General features: G+C 39.9%; 1 protein-coding gene across 1 annotated transcript in view; it reads right to left on the reverse strand.

The window, feature by feature from the left end:
• ipo11 (importin 11) overlaps positions 1–19,808 on the reverse strand; it is a 52,232-nt gene that overhangs the window by 8,691 nt on the left and 23,733 nt on the right. Inside the window, exons 17-29 of the mRNA XM_088376786.1 lie at positions 16,489–16,522; positions 15,982–16,022; positions 15,793–15,909; positions 14,112–14,225; positions 13,250–13,365; positions 12,531–12,607; positions 6,090–6,169; positions 5,909–5,989; positions 4,741–4,836; positions 3,955–4,068; positions 3,386–3,507; positions 1,535–1,630; positions 397–481 (exon numbers count right to left, since the gene is read on the reverse strand). Of these exons, the coding sequence (XP_088232912.1) occupies positions 397–481; positions 1,535–1,630; positions 3,386–3,507; positions 3,955–4,068; positions 4,741–4,836; positions 5,909–5,989; positions 6,090–6,169; positions 12,531–12,607; positions 13,250–13,365; positions 14,112–14,225; positions 15,793–15,909; positions 15,982–16,022; positions 16,489–16,522 (1,173 nt within the window). The remainder of the gene's footprint in view (positions 1–396; positions 482–1,534; positions 1,631–3,385; positions 3,508–3,954; positions 4,069–4,740; positions 4,837–5,908; positions 5,990–6,089; positions 6,170–12,530; positions 12,608–13,249; positions 13,366–14,111; positions 14,226–15,792; positions 15,910–15,981; positions 16,023–16,488; positions 16,523–19,808) is intronic.

A 19,808-nucleotide genomic window follows, 5' to 3' on the forward strand; every position in this document is an offset into this window, starting at 1 on the left:
TGCAAGAAGAAGTCAGATTTTCTTTTATCCCTGAAGCCTTTCCACAACACATTTAGACAAACTCAAGCAGTGGCGTGAAAAGACTTCTTATGTGCTTTTGGATGAAAACAGGATGATGATGATTTCAAATAGTTAACAAAAACAAGCACTTATGCTGTTGCTATTTTCTATTTCAAAAGAGTGGTTCAAAATCCAACAAATCCCAGAAGCATAATATAATATGTATTCAAGTAAAATGAATACCGTGTCCAAAAGGGATATTGAATGTATTACTTTATAATTATAGGTTTGCAGTTGTTTTGCCCAGCTGCCTTTATAAATAAATAAAATCATACTCTGGCGAGAATGGGGCATGAAATAAAAGGTGTAGAATACTGCGTGTGCTATTTGACTGACTCGTTTCTTTCTCTTGTCCTGTTCGGTCGGCGGCTCCTCGTCGTCATTCAGCTTGGGCTCCTCAAAGTGGCTCATCAGCATGCAGCTGCAAACACAATAATATTCCATTTAATATTAATAACCATACATATACTTGCACTGCAGGAGCTCACTTCAGAACAGGCATTATGCGTACACACACGCAAATAAATGCGGGGGGGGGGGAACATAAGAAGCCTTCTGAGTCTAGCGTCCTGTAGCTATTAGGAAAAGTGTGTTTACCCACCACTGATCTTACATTTGGCGATTTTGATAAGAGTTGCATTGTTCTTAAGATCCAAATAGAACCTCAAGCGAGTGAAACTTGTATCTGAGGATAAAGGGTCCAATCTAACAGCAATTTTATTTATTTGATTGCAAAGTTGAATGTTGAGTTTTGATTTTGAGTTTTGAGATCTAACTAATCTGGTTCTTTTCTTCACATTTAAAGCTCATATATTTGGATTCAGGATAAAACTGTGTCCATTATTACAAGGTTGATGCAAAATAAAAATTTGAAATGTTTTGCAGGTGGTGCAAATACCCATGGACAGTTTCTTACATATTTTGAAGTCTAACACTTAAATAAATCTCATATAGGCATCGACGAGCAAACAGATACATCAAAACTAACCTTTGTGTTAAATCTATGGGTTGATTTTTCCCTGACACGTTGAGAGCCAGAAAAGAGCAACACCGACAGCAAGAAGCTCAGAAATGAGTCTGATGCCTCGGTGAGACACAGAGCAGACATACTCGGAGGCAGATTTGCTTTCAAAGGACGGCAGGCTATTCCCTTCCCACATCAAGCTGATGTGCATGGGCCATTTTCTCTTCAACTGATTGACTTTGACAATAATGTGCTCCCACTGGTGTCGCTCGCCCTGCCGCAGCCCATCAGTCACTAGCCAGGACTAAAGGCATGCACTTTCACCCTTGCCCTTATCTTGTGAGTGGGCGCCACGCTGATGCCAATCGTGGTTTAATGAAAAGATGCAGTGATGAAAGTTTGTCTTCCATCACTGCATTCCTGGTACTGGCAAAGTGCTTTTGTTCTTAAAACTTTTTTGAGGAGAAAAAGATCCCTTTTTTAATTCATGAGTCAGACAGACATACTTACTCTTTGTAGGTGCTCGTCTCGGGATCTTCTGTCATCACGTCATGCAAAGACTCGACGGAGACGTTGACAATCCCGCAAAACTTGTCTTGGATCACGCTGTGAGAGACATAAATAACTGGGTCATGACTTATGGTCACTGATGGCACTTGGACATGCAGCCATTTGATTAAACGGCTGTCAAAAGACACACGTCAACACCAAAAAAAAAAAAAATCGTTATCATTCATCAATACTCTGTCAAGCGCTTATTTTAGGAATCACCCTCGACACTTCCCTTCTGACATTTGAAATTAACCTTTCTATTTGCGACATACACACTTGAGAGAGCATCTTAATATAACACGGCTCAAAGAGCATGAAGTGGAAAAAAAAACTAGTCCAAAACACCACCCAGACTTGGACAGCTTGCAGAGAGCCTTAATGCATTAATAATAGGCACATACTGTACTTGATGACAAAAATGCACCTCTTTTTTCACTTTAAAGTGCGCCCAGAAAACAAATAAATGACCAAAAATGCACCGGAACAGCAAGACTGCATAATCACCGCTGGATACTAAAATCCAATTAAAGACTCCTTCACCGCACAGTTAAACGTATCCGTCAGTTGTGATTTTATCCAACGTCTCCCGTGATTGCTTTTCTAACGACTGACCAGCGCTGCTGGCGACTTGTGCCTTTAATTCAAGTCGGTGAAATTTGATCTCAAAATCAACAAGGTGCATGCAAATGACAAAGTTGTTTCTGTGACATAAAAACACAGATAAGTGACCATTCAGGGTTCTTAAAGCAGAACAGAAAAAAGAATTGCTGATTTAGGCCACAGGCCACACTAAGCAGCCAGCCAACTTAAATCACATTGAGGGAAAAGGGTGCCTGGACCAGACCCACGTAACTAATTTGCAGTGCTAAACACTGCCCTTATCCGTCGCTCTTTCTTGCTTATTAGCAAATTAGCACTACAATTACCAACGACTGTCAGCAGGAGTCAGAAAACTTTACCAACCTTTGCTCTACTCAACTTTAGTTGAACAACTCTGTCGCTCTTAGAGAAAGAACAAAATAATTAAATGCATAATGGGAAATGAAGATCAAGATACAAGCCCCTTCCAATTTTAGCTGCGATTGTCTGCGGGATAGTTGATTTGTCATGCAGCGACCGACCAGCCAAGGCTGTCAAATCCAATTGGCAATGTCGCGCAAGCATGAGGGTATGACAAAGGATTTCATGGTTGTCTAACATTACATATTCAGGGCGGCGGAAAATGTCAGTCGTCCAAAAATCTTGCTGAAAAAGTGAATCGCTATGTAAAATCACCAGAACATGACGTTTGATTCAAAAATAGGACATTGCTATTTAAACTGTCAAATTGGTGATCATCTTTAATCAAAAAAAATGAATGGATTAAAAATTGCTGCTCTTTACTTACCTTCTTTGTTTCAGTTACATTGGGAAACTGCAAAAAAATAAAAATTGCCGCATCCAACAGCAATGGAGGAAAATGATTGTCTCTTACATTTACTTCCCAACATGTGAGTAGGCACATTGTACAAAATGAGACTATTGGCAGCAAAAAAACAGACCGCTGCAGTAAAATGTACTACATTGCCCTTTACTATATACTCCCTTGACACGAGATACTATCAGCAGTCACATTGTGGCATGGTGGAGCTTTAAAGAAAGCACACAAACAGGTAAGGATCTTGGCAAATAGCTGAGAATAGAAAAAAAGTGAATATGTGAATTATACCATGGAAAGGTGGAGCGTGTATACTGCGCATCAGCACAAAAAAAAAAAACCTAGAATGGATTCAAATCCCCGGTCACCTGTGACTGACAGATATGTCTTACCTGTTGTCAGACGGTAAAAGGGAAAGCAGGGCCATAGAGGAAAGCTTCCTCCTTTCAGGCTGCGTGATGTTGTCCATGCGGTCCACCCACATCTCAATCACACTGCCTAACAACTGGTCAATCTGGTAAAACAAAATAGAAAGGAGTGGATATTAACAGTCTTTGAGGGTGCCTGAATTAATCTCACTGTTTATGAAAATTGACCTTCCCTATTTTCGCCGCATCATTTAGCAGGCGGCGTCGAAGAGAGCCGCTTGGCACCGTCGAGCGACGGTTGAGGGATTTTTTCAAACAGCCTATTCTTTCCTTTTATCCGTTTAGATTAAGGCCAAACTATAAACAGTAGGTGATTCATTCCCCCTCTAGCGGGGGCAAAAACAATTTCAAAGTTTCAGAATCAAAGAGGGCGAGAGCTTTGACTTAGCGCCAGGGAACGGTACTATTTGCAATTCCGTGGCTCCTCGCTTTGAGCCCACTTTTTGAAGGATTCCATTTTCACAGGCATCTTTAACGGGGGTTGAAAGAGACCGCTGAGAAGGCGGAAATGAAGGACGGGCGCCGATTCTCACCTCCTGACCCAACTCGGACGCCATCTGAGTGAGCAGCGATGAGAAGAAGCTGGAGTTCTGCAACAAGATGCGGCCCATGATGCCCAAGTAGGTGGACATCACCACAGGGTATCTCTGTATGAAACAAAAAACAGCTGATTGCATATAAAGAAATGCAGATATGTGCTTCAGTAGGGCACTGCGGGAGGAAAAGAGAGCTGACGAAGCAGTCTAGTAACTTTTAATTGTGCTGATTGATCGATAAATGCTATCATAAGATATCTTTGTAACAGAAGAGGACAAGAAAAAGTACAAGGGCATTTATTTACTCAAACCCAGGCTGGAAGAGGTGTCTAAGGACTTTATTTGTACCCAGGATTTATCAGATAGTAAAGGGAATATTGCAATTTAGAAGACGGTCTATTATGGAGAAAATAAGTTAACTGAGTGGAACAAATAAATTGAGTAGTTGCACACAACTGTGGCGTAACCAAATGTCGGCCTTTACATAAAATGTAATTGTTGTTAAACGGCAATTGTCTCTTGAAATTTGTCTTGAATTTTGCACTGCCAAGACACGGGATCACCAGTCTGCTGTTTTCATTGGCAACAAAACTCAAATATACCTTTTAAGGTCTGCGTATGAAGATTATGCCATTTATTTTCCATAATTGCATGACTCACTCGGTGGATAATTGTGGGCACAGCTTCTATTAGAGGGACAGCCAACCTTTGAGTCAAATGTATGTTTACGACCATACATACATTAGGACGGGGGTGGATGGGGAAGGCGGGGGGTCAACTCACCTCGCCATTCACAACACCTCTGAGGACAGCTGGCAGCAGGGGTTGGAACATGTGAGCACCCAGTATGGGGCTAACCTTTAAAGCTATTTCTACTACCTGTCGAAACACACAGGTAGAAGTTGAAGGACAAAGCAGCAAGGAAAATCACAGGAAAAATGCAAGGAAACCTGTTATGTAAATATTATATATTTAAAAAAAAAATTAAAAAAAGGAATAACAGAATGGCGGGGCAGGGGAACAAGTGTCAGTCAGAAAAACTTATTAAAAAGAAATTCTTTGCTTTTAATTGGGGCTGTGACCTACAGTTTGAGCGGAAAGGTGAAGTTTCAAGTTTTAGTTAAATATGTTTCCGTGAGGTGCATAAGAAAGATGAAATAAAAAGAGGAACCTGCTTCGGCGCTAAAGTAAAAGCAAAACTAGAGCGGACTCACACTTCATTTTTATTATAAGTGAAGTGTACTTGCAAAATATATGAATAAATAAATAATATCCCCCTACTCAAGCTGCCTGCGCTTCACTAAAAGTCACAGCTCTGTTGATTTTTCCGGACTTCAAATGAATCCAATAAATAAGCACTCTCCTCGCTTACTAGGGTTCACACAATTAAACCTCTGCAGGAATCATCAATGGCATTTTCTTGTGCACTCTGTGCAAGTAATTAGCTCAAGTGTGAAAGACCAAAAGGAAAAGGGCAGATAGCTGGCCTATGACACAAAATATGAATTTTTCAAAAAAACACACATGTCGCAAAGGACACGCATGTGTGTTATTGAGTGACACTGTGCGAGCTGATGTGTTCCTTTCAGCCAGAACAAAGGAGCTACATGTACTGGACATTAAGTATGCGCTGTGCACAGAAACATCACTAAAGCGTGAATATCATGCTGTGATGGTGGTGGAGGATGAAGAAACACTGTTGGTATTTGCCTGCTGATGCGCAGGAAAGAAAGTCGGCTCTTGAATTTAGATGGAACAACTCGCCTCATTCTATCACTAACCTGAAAAAGATAAAATTTTTAAAAAAATCCAACGACGAGAGTAAGGAAGATGGTAACTGAATGTGCTTCCTTGTGCCGCTTCACAACATCCTTAGGCTTCTGGCCAAATTAGTTCTTGCGCTCCATTTATAACCTTAAAATGTCAGATGTCAGCATCGATGTAAACCAACCTTCAGAACTTGGACCTGTCCCTCGTTCGTGATGTCTTTCAGCAGATCACAGAAGGACTGGCATAAGGATTCAGCATAGTTCTGCAAAAATAAAATCATGTAAATACAAAGGAGAATAAAAAAATTACATATCAAAGATCAAATTATGTTATCTTCCAATTGAGCACTGTGGATATCTCACCTGAAGAAACTCCGTTGGAGACAAGTATAGGTAGGCATTGACAATCTGGAAGCACGTGCGCAGATTCTCTGTGCTCAACTCTGCACAAAAGAAATGTTACATCACAGTTTGTAAAGCTTTGACTGACAATGCCGACAGGGATACAAAAGGAAGGGAAATGAACAAGGGCAGCCGTGAGAGGATGACAATGGTTCTACTTAATCATGGATCGGACAAAAACTAACTTGCCCGGCAGCGGGTATTGGGCTTGTAATGAAAGCAAATTTAGACAATGCTCGTTGTATAAAAATAGAAGAAAAAAAAGGATCGACTCAGAAATCAGCTGAATCAGCCTTTTCTAATTATCCATCTCAGGATGCGAGTAAATGAACAGCATAGCTTTGGGCTTAAGTGGCTCCAAAGAGACTGCTCATCTGCCAGCGCTAATGTAAGGCGCAATATTAACAATGACCTTTATTTTAACGACTCAACACCTTTGACTCCTTCATTAGGCAACTCTAACATGATTCATCCTTGACCTCCAGTATTTGCGTGACCTTCGCTGAAGCTTGTTGACATTCAAGCCTACTATTCGGGGTGATACGATCACCTTTTTTTTTTTTAATATTTGTTCATTTAATTTATCTATGCTCCAGAGAAAGATAAATATTTTAAATCATCTCCTGGCGTCAGGTATTATTTGATAGTGAATCGAAAGAACGCTAACCAACATGCTTCCAGTGAGAGGTGATGGATTTGGATGTGTGAGCTAAAATTTGAGACCAGTTGTTCTAAAAGTGTGCAATGTACGTCCCTCCGCTGTCAATCATATCGGTCACCGCTGGCACGAGCAATCTGCTGTTGACCCACATCAAAAGATCCTGATCTATTTCTTCCAGGCCAGTAGTTTTTTTAGGGGGCAAGAATCCCACGGCTGCACGCATGCTTCACGAACCGATGCTCCAGTGAGCTTTGAATCCAAAATGATGCCGTGAGATCGTCTTGTACCTGTGACTAACATCGCCGGAAGGAAATTAAGCTCGGATTGCTCCACTGTCTGTAAATGTGGGTGCACGCTTTTGGTTTGGTCAAGCCAAATTGACAAGCGGAAAAGAGGCAGAATCGAAATCAACATGGTTCTTTTATGATTCAAAACATCCCTGGCAGTTCTAGACATGAAGCAATCTGAAAGTGTGCAAATCTGCAATTCAAAGAGGAATTGAATGGTAGGAAATGAGCTTTCATTCCTACACACGCACGGAACTCCGTTGCCTTAATTATAAACTGACCCACTCACTCAACGACACAGCCAGCAAAGGCGACTGTGTGACATTTTCAACTCCCAAATGGCCAGCCAAGACATCACATAGTTAAAAACATATATCGTACTAAATTATTGCTAAACTACAATGTGTTTGGAATTGTGTACAAATTCAGCTTACGTTGCCACCATGGGAACAAAAAAAAAATTGTAAACCAAGGACCCATTTTACAGAGGCGTTAAAAGAAGCCATGAGAAAACACATTGAGAAGAAATTTGTTAAATCAGCCTGACAAAATAGTTCCATGCGAGGAACTGTAGCTTGAGCAAGATAAATCAGCCAAAGAGCAACTCTATTTACACCTTCGCTTGAAAGTAAGCCGACAGGCTCGACATTCTCTCGCATATAGAATAATAATAGCTTAATATGGACAAAGTGCACAAAGACGCACATCGGCAGGAAACAGAACACTTCAGAGGACCCGGAGGGACTTACTAAGAGGCTGTTGCTGTCGCCTCGAGCTGATCAGACATAATAAACAGCATCTAATACGTTTTGTTTTTGGCATATAGGTTGAATAGCTATGATAAAAAGCATCCAATATGTTTTGTTGAATCTCAAGCCAGCCACAATGAGACAAAAAAGATCATATTTGCTGCCATCCGTGCAAGCACGCAGTGTGCTCTCGAGGCTCTTTAAGTCAGCATGCGCCACCACATGAATATTCACATCAACAAAACACACTAAGCCACGATATGTGTTACAGCACACAAGGAGAAAGCATCCAACCAGACATCAGGATGAGAGCAAACTTTGGAAAATAACCAGAGTAGAATTGATGCCACACAACAAATGCCTGACCGCCGCAGGCCATTCATTTTGATCAGAAACAAGGTAAAGCTAAAAAAAAAAAAACAGATGAGCCTGGGATCACACATGACACTTACGATAAAGGACGAGAGCACAACGTGCTCAAAACATTGCAGAGTAAATGAATGCCCTTGGACAAGTGGCAAATATGGTCACTATTTGATGAAAACCATGTATCTCCATTCTACACACTCTTCTGCACATATTCTTAAGCGCTCAAAGCTCAACAACCAACCAAAAATGCTCGGATAAATTTATAAACATCTTATTTAACCTCGGAAATGTCCTTCAAATCCTTTTTTGCTTTCTATTGAACACGACTGGACTCCCAAAACAACCTTTACTTTTTGTTAATAAACAAGTAAAGACAATCTTGGCTAAAGAACAGCATGTTTTAAGTTTAAGGGTAAATTTCCGGTGAAATTGGTCCGATCGATGTATGCGGGTCATAAATCGAGTGACTAAATTCACCGTTAATTAATTTTATGCATCCTATTTGAAGACATTAATTTTTGCAGAGACATTTTTATCTCTACCCGTCGAGAGGAACATAAACGGCAAGTATCTGCTTGTCACAGGACGCCATTATTTACCAGTCCTCATTAAGACGCGGACACTCCGGACAAGTACATATAAACAGCTGCTTTAACGCTGCCAATTAAAGATGGGAATTTTCCAGTTTTCCCTCCGACATTGAATGACATGTGAAAAACATGTGTGATCAGAAATGAAGGACAGCCAGAAGAGTGGTGTGCTGTTGTTTCAGTCATTACATCTTCATTTGTATTCCGAACTGATTCACAAATGCCCCGCTGTTTTTCGGGAATGAAAAGGAATGAACCAATCACTTCCTCCAAACGCTGTTGACACACCTGTAATACAGAACCAATGAACTATGACTGTGTATAAACAAAGTAAGGTTGTGATATTGTGACTACTGGTCACAATTTGCATAATAATGGAAAATAGCAGCCATTTATAGAATCAATTTACTGGTGAGAGTAAATCTATCTTCTAAAACTACAGCCATTTTTCTTTAGTGTTTGATGATGTTCACAGCTACAAGGACATTACTGCAAATATTTATTATTATACGTATATATATATTAAAACATTGAATGTATTTTTTTTATCTAACGGGATGTGCTCAGCAAATTACTGGAGTGTACAAAACAGATAAACATTTAAATGATTAGGAAAAAAATTCTACATTCTAATCATGGATCGTTGTGTTTATGTGACCTTGGGTAAAGAGATGGAGGATAAAGGCGTAAAAATAAAAATACGCTTTGAATCAAACATAATTGGCGTTTAATTTCACATGTAATCACAAAATTGGATTATAACCAGCTGAGTGCTGGGCAAAGAGCTGCAATTGTGTTTTGTTGCTGTGATGCAGTCTACACCAAGCCAAAAAAAAAAAAAAAAAAAACATCTCCACAAAAAAGAAGCTTAACCCTTGAGCACATGATGCGATCCCAACATGCCTGAAAAACCTCCATCTTAAATTTTACCAGTGAGGTGAGGTGTCACCACTTATGTTTCCACAAGCCTTGAATGACACCAGTGGAGACATTTATAGTCGAGCAAAAGGAAGCACCTCGGGAGTGGAAAAGAGAGTCGATTGTGTTTGGATGGCAGGCAAAACGACAAATACGAGAAAAAATGCGCTGCTTTAGAGAGGAGGTTGCCCTTGAGATGAAGAACCCTTTGAGAAAGCCTCCTCGTAAGTGCTGCAGTACCAAGAAGAAAAGCATTTGTATGCTATATACGGCCGAAGACATTACGGCTTTAACCACACTTAATTGATTTTTTTTTCCAAGAGAAATATAATGGTTATGAATGTCTGTGCATCGCAATAAATTACTTGATCCATAAATCCAGCTCCGACATATAATGAATAGCCATAGGTTACTAGCACAACACAAAATCACTACATTTCTTCTCATAGTGGCCAAACAAATATTGTACAAACACAATTTAGTGATTAAAAATACATGTGGATTATATTTACGAAACAAAATTCTCAATAATGTCATACTGGCTATATCTGCATATATAAAAGTTAATTGCAAGCTTAATGAGGAACAAAAGCAATTACAATTTGGCTTTTAACGATTGCTTTGTGAGTTTTGCAATAACAAAGCTGGAAAAATACAAGCAGCTCTTCAACAAAGTTTCTGTCAAAATTCACGACCTTGATTTCTTTCAAAATTGCAGCTCTTCTTCTATTGCGCCTCACATAAAAATTATAGTGGCATTAAATAAAACAGCTGTTAGATTAATGAACACTCGAGCTGTTGGCGCAATGCCGGCAACCAAAAAAAAAAAAATACTGCTGCTTTTCATGCACCTTCTTGTCGGCGCTTCACACGCGGCTGAAATGCGTCCTACTTGGAGGGCGAGGTGGCAGTATTACACAGGGAAAAGTGCTCGTTGAGTCAGGCCAAAGCGAGGCTCTTGACATTCTAATTAGGGAATTTGTTGCTCCAGTTTAGCCGTGATGGAGCAGGCTCTTTTATCAGGCAGGCCAGACCACATACCTGGCAAGCTGCGGCACCAATCCCAGCCAGACGCTTTTCTATGGCCCAACTCTCTGCACTGCTCTCCATGGGCAAAAATAAATGAACTGCCGGATGCCGCGATAAAAAGGAGCCAAATTGTGATAAGTGACGAGTTTGACAAAAAAAAAGGCAAGGGGAAAGTTAATGTGCTGTATCTATGGACTTATGTGGAAATGCAAGCATGAAATGCTCTTCCCCAAAATAACAGCCTACATATTTTCCTGTCTACTGCATTAAAGTGACAAATTGAATCTGTGTACTAATTTGTCTTGACCTGCTGCCATCATTCTGAGCTATTATCTTTCATTAGAGCAACTGGAGCGCTGCCCTCGCAAGTGCATTCAAGGTAATTAAGGGGCTTTAAATATGCTAATGTGACTTTCTCAGAAAAAAGATTTTTCAATGCAGGGTAGAATTTTAGGCGATAAAGCGACATAAATTGTTACTGACGAAATAAGTTGGAAATATTTTGCTCTATAAAGGTCAAGGGGAGAAAAAAAAGTCATACATTAAAATTGTATGACCTGACAGAAAAATATTATTAAAATGACCTTTTGCTCCAACTAATTGTTTAATTTTTCATTTAATTATTAGTTTAAAAATGGTCCTATCGTAGTCCATGAGAGACCTAGAGAAAGAAGTTGAGCATGAGGAGTGTTGCCAAGCACACACCGTGTCCACATAGTGATAGAAAGCCGAGAAATGTGACTCATAGTAAACTCAGCCAACGATAATAATAGTTGACCAAATCAGGTCAATCTTTTTTCCATGATGCTCGATCTTGATTAATGAGGGCATGGGCAGAACAGACTAACAGAAAATACTGATGATTGAAGGGCGGCGGGGAGGGGGGCTGTGCCATTTAGTTTCAGTGAGGGGGTCACAATCTATGGAAATAAATGTGATGCAATGTTCTAAAAATGTTTACTACAAAAGCCTACTGAGCTTTTGTGGGTTGGATGTTGTTTTCTTAAAGGTGTTTGTTTTGGTTTTACAATTGCAAAGCAAGTTGGATCCGAATACTTTTACTCTATACGGCCCACAAGCCACAGGTTTCCTACCGCAGCTGGAGTGTGGCGGATGACGATTTATGGCTCGTCCTCCTATCTGTCGTTTGCTCTTAAATCTAATTGATTCCAATCCATGCTGGGAATGATCAGACACCCAAGTAAGCCAATAAGTCTAAACCGGTGTTCATATTAGTGTGTCTCATTCGGTGAAGAGCAGAAGCACCAAATCAATGCGGTTCCTCACCACACAAATCTAAAAAGAGTGTTGAGGGAGGGGGGTGTGAAGCAGCATCCCGGTGCTCGATCATGCAGTTCGTTTCAATATACCAGCAGTTCCTGGCTTCCCTACAGATCTTAGCAAGGCCAGCGGCAAGATCATTACAGGCTGTCTGCTAAAGTGTGATGTAACACCCAGGCTCATCAAAAAAGATCGCACCAATTTTCTGTCCCCATTCTGGAAATTTCCATGCGCTTCCTCACGACAGGAACGACATGCGCTTCTTCACGACAGGAACGTACATCAAGAGTGTGACTGTGCGTAGACTTTGTGTGCTTATAAATCTTGTTAGTCGAGCGGGAGCTTCTCAAGAGTTACATTACTGAGAAGTACTTTTTCTGAACCTTAACTTAGAAGCAGAAACGAATTTGTAACAGTGGCGACGTGAGATTTTGACTTTTTAGTATCCAAAACATGAATGAATGCTGGAATCAAGAAGGTTGTGGTGTTATTTGATCAAAAGAGATGGATTTGCTCACCAAGTAGAGCTGACATGTTCTGGAAAATTCTGAGCAGCTCAGGGGTGATGGCTGGACTGTTCTCCAAAGTCACGTACCTGGATGAAGACAAGGTACAAGCCGAGGGAGAAGAAAATAAGCCTTTGGGTAAAACTAAGAGTCGTTACACAACATCCTTTTAGCCAAAATGTTGAATTCGAGCAGAATGATATGATCTTACTACGTCATAAATAACTGGTGTGAATCAAGAGACCAAGATGACAGAAGATAAAAGCCAAATTGGATGAACAAGCTGACTGTAAAAAAAGCAAATTGATATTTTGTGCGTGACTGTTTATCAAGGGAAGATAAAAGATTTTTTTTTTTTTTTTTTGCCACACGCTCTTACATCACAATAATCTGGCAGTGCTTGGTGGCAACACAAAGAGGGAGATTCAGGACGAGAGTTAAAAAGACAAGAGATGACAGGAGGGCAACAAAAAAGGTAACACCTGCAAAGATTCCCCGCCACTCGGGCAAACCTTTTGCAGGTGCAACAAAAGGTTAGACGAGGGTGTGCTTTTAAATGTGTCTGAAACACGAATTGAAAAAAAACAGACCACTAGCCATGCCACATAGTCACAGCTCTTACCATGCCACAAAAGATACGCAAAATTAAAACATAGTGACAATTACCACATATGCACCAATATCACAGAATGGCTAGCAGTGAAGCAAAAAAAAAAAAACAAGGACCATACCAAAGCTCCAATCCATCCTCCAGCAGATACACATGAGGTGGCTGGGAGACGTCGGTGCTTAGCTGGATGACAGGAAGAAGGAAGGGATACAGGTTCTTGCTCTCCGCACCAAGGCCCTGCCAAAAAAAAAAAAAATCAATGAAAGCTGAAGAGTTTAAAAACTGGACTTTCAACTGAGTGGTTGTTCTTTGCAGACTGCCTGAGAAGAATGAAGTAGAAACAATGTTAGGTTAAGTTCAGTAGAACTAAGCACAGGGCTCAGATACAATGATTGCTTTGGACACTAATGTGCATTTTATAGCCTCCAATCCAAAAGCCCTGTAATTCGATTTACTTCAATTGCTCGAGAAAAGGTTTGGGTGTAGTTCACAGACTATTTACTGCTCATACACATTTAACGGTCTTTCAAGTAATACTGGTGTAAAGGAACAGTGGAATTTTCACCACTGAAAACAATATTAAAAACGAATCAATTGATCAAGTTTTAATTATAGTGGCTTTGCTTTCCTCCACACCATTTACGGTTTGACGCTTAAACATGGTTTGAGGTTTATGCGGATTTGTCATCTGTGTGTGTCTGCGTAGAGGTCGGTACACGAAATTCTCTAGATAAAGTGTCACGACAATAATTGGGTGTCAACATGCCACTTTCTTCAGTTCATGCCCCTCTGTGACTTGTGTATGACACTATGTAGTGCTAAGTAACAAATGAGAACGTGTTTTGCAGCACAGATTGACTGATGTTATTATGTTAATTAGGATTGGGTCCCTTGAGTTGTTTTGCAGGGACTACAATAGAAAGAGAATACTTCAAAGAATGTTATGATGGCAGCACCAGCCCATAATGTGGAACACGTCCTACCTGCACAAGGTGAACAAGAGTAGTAAGTATGGCACATCGCAGCATGTTGTGTTCTTCCGATTGCTTCCAAAGCAGAGGCAGGTACTGCACTAGACAGCCTACATATGGTTTGATCTAAAATAGAAAAAAAAAAGATCGATTGCAAAATGTTAAGGACACAACACAGCAACAATATCCAAATGGTATTAGAAATTGTAACAACCCAGCATTACTGAGACGATGGATCATAATTAAAAACAATTTAATTAATAGAACAATTTGGAAGTCGGCCATCGTCACGGACTGGATTGTGTTCAACTTTGGTGGTTCCACTTTGGGAGCAGAGTCAACAGTATTGCAGCTTTTGCTGTCCCCTCGGCAAAACATAATTATCCATCCAATTACTCCAGCGCTTACACCGCTAAGGGTCGCAAAGAGGTGCTGACAATACTGACTATACTCTGGACAGGCTGCCAGTAAAACACAGACAATCATTTCAACTCACACATCACTGTTGTACAACCTAGGCAAAAAAAACAATACATGTAGTTTTATTCAGCCAATCTAAAATCATCTTGATCCTCCAGTAGATGATTATGTCCTTGACTGTGATTATGCAGCATCCCATTTGTGGTTTGTTGTGGTTCAAACAGCATTTAAAGGTGAACTGAAGTGTAAAGTGCTCTCCTAATGAGAATGCAATACACATATGCAGCCCACCATGCCGTCCTCACTTCACATCGTTGGTAATGTATTAAAATGCCAGAGGCTAAATTGAGTATTTTTCAAAACAAACCAACAAACCAACAAAAAAGATACCATCCTCAGTCGGAACATCAGCAATTTATGTACCTACCCTGTGACGGTTTTGTAAGTAGGCTACGTAACCCACACTGGAAATCTTTTACTTGATTACGCAACTTTGTAGGGAGGTGTAATGGGGAGAGAAAATAACTGTCGGAGAAAGACAATATAAGCCTGATGAAGATATTGCGCCTGCAAACCAACCCTTCAAATGAAGTACGAGAACAAAAACACACTTTTTTTTGTGTCATCATCTTCTACACGCCCTGTGTATTTTTCTCAATCTCCCTACAGTCTTTGTGGGGACCAAAATCCCTTTCTGCCAGGGTTAGAATGTTAATAAGATTCGTGCTGACTCGAGAGGTTTAGTCGGGGTCGGGGACTGGGCGAAGACTTAACCAGACTGACAGTCCATGCGGATAAAAGTCATTTCTCTGACAGATTGAAGTCAAGGCATCGTTTAATGCATGGTGCTTAAAGTGGATCAGAAAAGAGCCTGAGGAGGTCATTAAGAGGGTCAGCTTCTTTTTTTTTTCTTTCCCTGTAGAGTCGGCAGATGTGGATGAGGGCAATTCATTGAATGCAAAAATATATAATCATTTTGCTACGGCCTTGAATTAAATCACGGTGGTGCAAGGGGCATCTGTGCCGCAGGGTTAAGTGAGGAATGACATGGATGCAGGAGCCGATTAAAGACTTGCAGTTACAGTCATTTGTGTTCCTGCTGTCAGGATGACAAATCATTGAGCTCCTTTGTGGGAAGACCCCCTGGGTGATAACTCTGAGCGATGTCTCCCCCAAGCAGACTACACCACTGGGTCTTCCTCAAAATTAAAAACATTCTTCTTCGCTTGCAACAAATGATGAATTCTCCACTTGTGAATGTCCCAAACCTCACCTGTGTGTTGACTCGTTCAATAACGCAGGAGATGACGTGGAGCACCTGCATTTTGGTGTCACACTCGGTCACCTGCTGCAACAGCTGGAAGAGCAGCCCAAAGATGGACTCCAAGTACTGCGTGGTGTGGTAAAGACATACTGTGAACATTTTCACACTTTAAACAACAATCCTTGAACAAGTACTCACGGGGAGGAACTGCTCTGTCCGGAACTCAAAGTCATCGACGGGTAGGGTTGAGTTAAGGGTCATGTTATTCCATTAATACAACTGTGATCTGTTTTTTGCATCATCTAGGTCAGTAGTTCCCAAATTGTTCACAACAAGTGCAACCTCAGATAACTCTAAGTATATCGTGACCAACAGTAAAGTACAGTAGTGTAATAGTTCTAAGCGCTCATGAGAAATGAGAAAGGTTTTATTCTTAAAAGGTATGCACAATTTAATACAATACAATACATATTGGAATATAAAATAAACTGCGCTCAAATAATGACTGAATTAAAACATCGACATAAAAGTTGACTAAAAATGCACTTGAGTAAATATTTAAAAACTACTTCAAAGTTAAATACAGCCGAATTGTGCTTAAACAATGATTCTTTTCCACACCAAAAGCTGGTGGCAACATACAAATAACGGCTCTCATACCACGCTTTGATTTCTCAATTGATCTTCAACGTAGTAAAAGGATATTGAGCTTCAGAGTTGTGGCTGTCTCAATTCGCACCTGTGGGGGAAATTAAACATCACAATAAGCACAAGACAACATATCCATTTTGCCACTCATCAGTTCAGTCTGGATTAGGCAAAAATACAATAATCATCAAGTCATGGAGTTTTGATTGTGTGGAGGTTGCCTGTCTAAATAAGTGCAAGATGAGGTCAGCTCTGCTAACCGCACAAAGTCAGAACCGACGCGGAATGTTAACAAGCTAATAGTGCACAAATGATGGACTCACCAACTAAGCCTGCCGTTGCATAAGATGTCAAATTTGCAGCAAGTGGATGAAAACTTTTCATCACGTTAATTGACTGGGTGGCAAATGTCACAGCAACCCATTAGCTGAGTTGACAGGACCGGCGGGTTTATACCTTTACCAAGGTCAAATCCAAGCACTTTTCAAGCACGTTCAAAATCAAGTTAAACTTTGGAGAACACTCAGCACTAAAAACATTAAAAGGGATGCTGTTTTGTTTTTCTAATATCAATGGCAAAAGAAAGTAAAACTATATTACAGCGCATTTTAGAGATGCGAAGGTTCCCTTTGCAATAAAAGAAGCTTTTTATAGTTGCAGGAAGAAAAGCTAAAATATACAAAGAAAAGATCCAAGTCTTGTAAAAGCTATGTAAATATATCTGGTTAAACGTAGCTTCTGCTTTCTAAAGTCACGCCACAGTCCACTTTCATATCCAAAGGGTGCAATCTTGCCGTGTCAGAGTGATGGAGGTGGTAATGACGCCCGGGGGGGAAGAGCAAGCAGATGGAAGAGAGGAATTAAGGAAAGTAAACGAGTGAAGAAATTGGTGGGAGACTCATAAAGTCCATTACAGTCAGTGCTTCGTCGCCCTTATCCTCAACCAGCACGGATGCCTGGGTGAAAATAGAGTCAGCAGATTTTTTTTTTACGACAAATGATATCAAGATCAATAAAGGGGTTTTTACAAGGATTGGAATGAGTTTGTAGAGAGGACATCTTTCGCTGTATAATTCCTACTGTATTTTCTTCCATTTAGATAAAACGTTGCGAAGACATGCCATTTAAGAAGAAGTGTTTATTGCAGTCATTTAAAAAAAAAAAAAAAAAAGTGGATATACTTTACTAAAGCAATGTTGTCAGCACTGGCCTTAATAATTCACCTTAAATGAAATAAACTACATTTCAATTAGTGTGCAAAGTGCAGGAGACAACTTGATGAAATTTGGTTTAAAAAAAAACAAACAAAACAATCTTGGTCGCAAGAAAGCCAATCTGAAAGCACCTAACTGAAAAATTGCTATAACATTAATCATTCGAACAAATGCATCACTTATTAAGATTAAATGAGGAGAAAATTAGTTTGACAAAGCTCACTGAATCAAACAGAGAAGTTTCAACTCGGGGCAGGAAAAAAAAATATCTCCAAAAATCCCGCAATGCTCCTTTTGGGGAAATCTTTCCAGGGCTCAGCAAATAATTTCACCGGTAAATATAAATCCATGTTTAGCAAAAAAAAATACTAAAACTGTGAGACGGCACGTTGCAATAGAAATCAAGCTTGTTCATTACATTTCCTCGCTCAAGTTAGTAATCTACTTTAATTTGTAGTCCTTTAATTACATATTTTCTACAACTACATTCCATAGCAGGTCCCTAAAGAGAACATCCATATTTGAACACCTTCAAAGCCCTCCTGCAGACATGGCAACGTAATTAACGGTTTCCTATATCACTAGCATTTGACGTTTTCAAAGCGTGCTAATCCGCAAATTCAAAGTAAATCAATGTCGCCTACTACAAATGCAAATGGATAAAAAAAAAAAAAAAACTTGTATGCATAAGCTCAACGTAGAATCAGCAGGCGAGCATCGTTAATGGGGGAAAAAAGTCAACGTTGTGTTGCCATTTCTTTGGCGACTGTCTTATTGCTCCGACAGAGCGCAGCTGAACTCTCCCGTGTCTTCACTGCGAGGCTAATGGGTTTTGAGGCCAACTCCAAGGCACTTTCAGTTATGATCTTCAATAAGCTAGTTTCAACTGGTTAAATATAAATAATACATTTATCATTTATGCAAGACATTGTATTCCAGCTTGAGGGCTACCTTGAAATTGCTTCTGTCTAGTCCTCATCAACAACAACAACAACAAATCACTATGCCTCCGACTATTTCAGACTACACCTTGCCATTTCGAAACTTTTGGAGTCACCCAGTGCCTAACTGCAAATTTGTGGATGTCCACTATAACACCATTATGTGTTGCAACAATTTTGTTTCAGATGAAAATCTCACTTTTTAGAGTAACATTTCTCATTACTGACACGTAACATTCAATTGCAATTTTTTTTCTTCGTCTTGCCGTACCACATAAAACGTATAGCCCGCATTTCACTTCTATACAAAGCGTTCCAGGCTGAACACTTGAAGGGATCGATGTAAATGGATTACATAGAGTGGGAAAATGACAAAGCTGAAATAAGAGCACTACATTTGTGTATTGACTACAAAAATGTAAAGTACTATGTAAAATGCCCATTGATTGCTGTTTGCAGCTATTATTCAGACATGCTTTAAGGGCAAAGTCAATTTCATGTTTCAGGGGCAATTAGTGTTGCTTATTGTTCACACTATGTTGTTTGCTTCAATCTATTGAATTATCATCTAGCTGCTCAATCATTAAAAAACTAAAATATTAAACACGAGACAAACACCCTTAAACATGAGCTGAAGGTAAAAATCAATGTCTCTCCCTTGAATTAAATACAGAGTGCTTGTGTAGCAAGTGTAAATTTTAAACTTATACCTACTTCTTTGAGGAGAACATTTTTTAGAACTTGATACCCATTTGAAGTGACTTACTATGACCCATTGTTTCACTGTAGCTCTTTTGTGATCAAAAATTCATTACGGCCCGGGAGACTCTAATTCACCCTGACAACATTGATCTGGAGCTGCTTTCGCCACACATTGTAATAACTGAATCCCTGTTTTACTTTGAAAATAAAAGCAATATGTGGAGTTTCAAACATAATACACTGCTTCATATTTTCAACATGTACTGGGTAGGCGGAGAGCATGGAATTCGTGAGAGCTGCACTCTTATTTTCCCTGAATTAATAGGATCTCAGAACGTATGTTCAGAATATGATTGCAATGACCATGAACATGCAATGCTTACATCATAACAACAAACTTTGAGAGCTTATTAAAATAAGCATCTATTTGCAAGCTACAACTCAATATTGCAGGGGCGGTGGTATCTCTCGTCTAATGTGGGTGACTCAATCAAGTGCGCATCTTATTTTGTCCTAAGGC

The sequence above is a fragment of the Syngnathus floridae genome, chromosome 5, assembly GCF_059516105.1.
Source record: "Syngnathus floridae isolate MCC-2025c chromosome 5, RoL_Sflo_1.0, whole genome shotgun sequence".
Lineage (NCBI taxonomy): Eukaryota > Metazoa > Chordata > Actinopteri > Syngnathiformes > Syngnathidae > Syngnathus > Syngnathus floridae.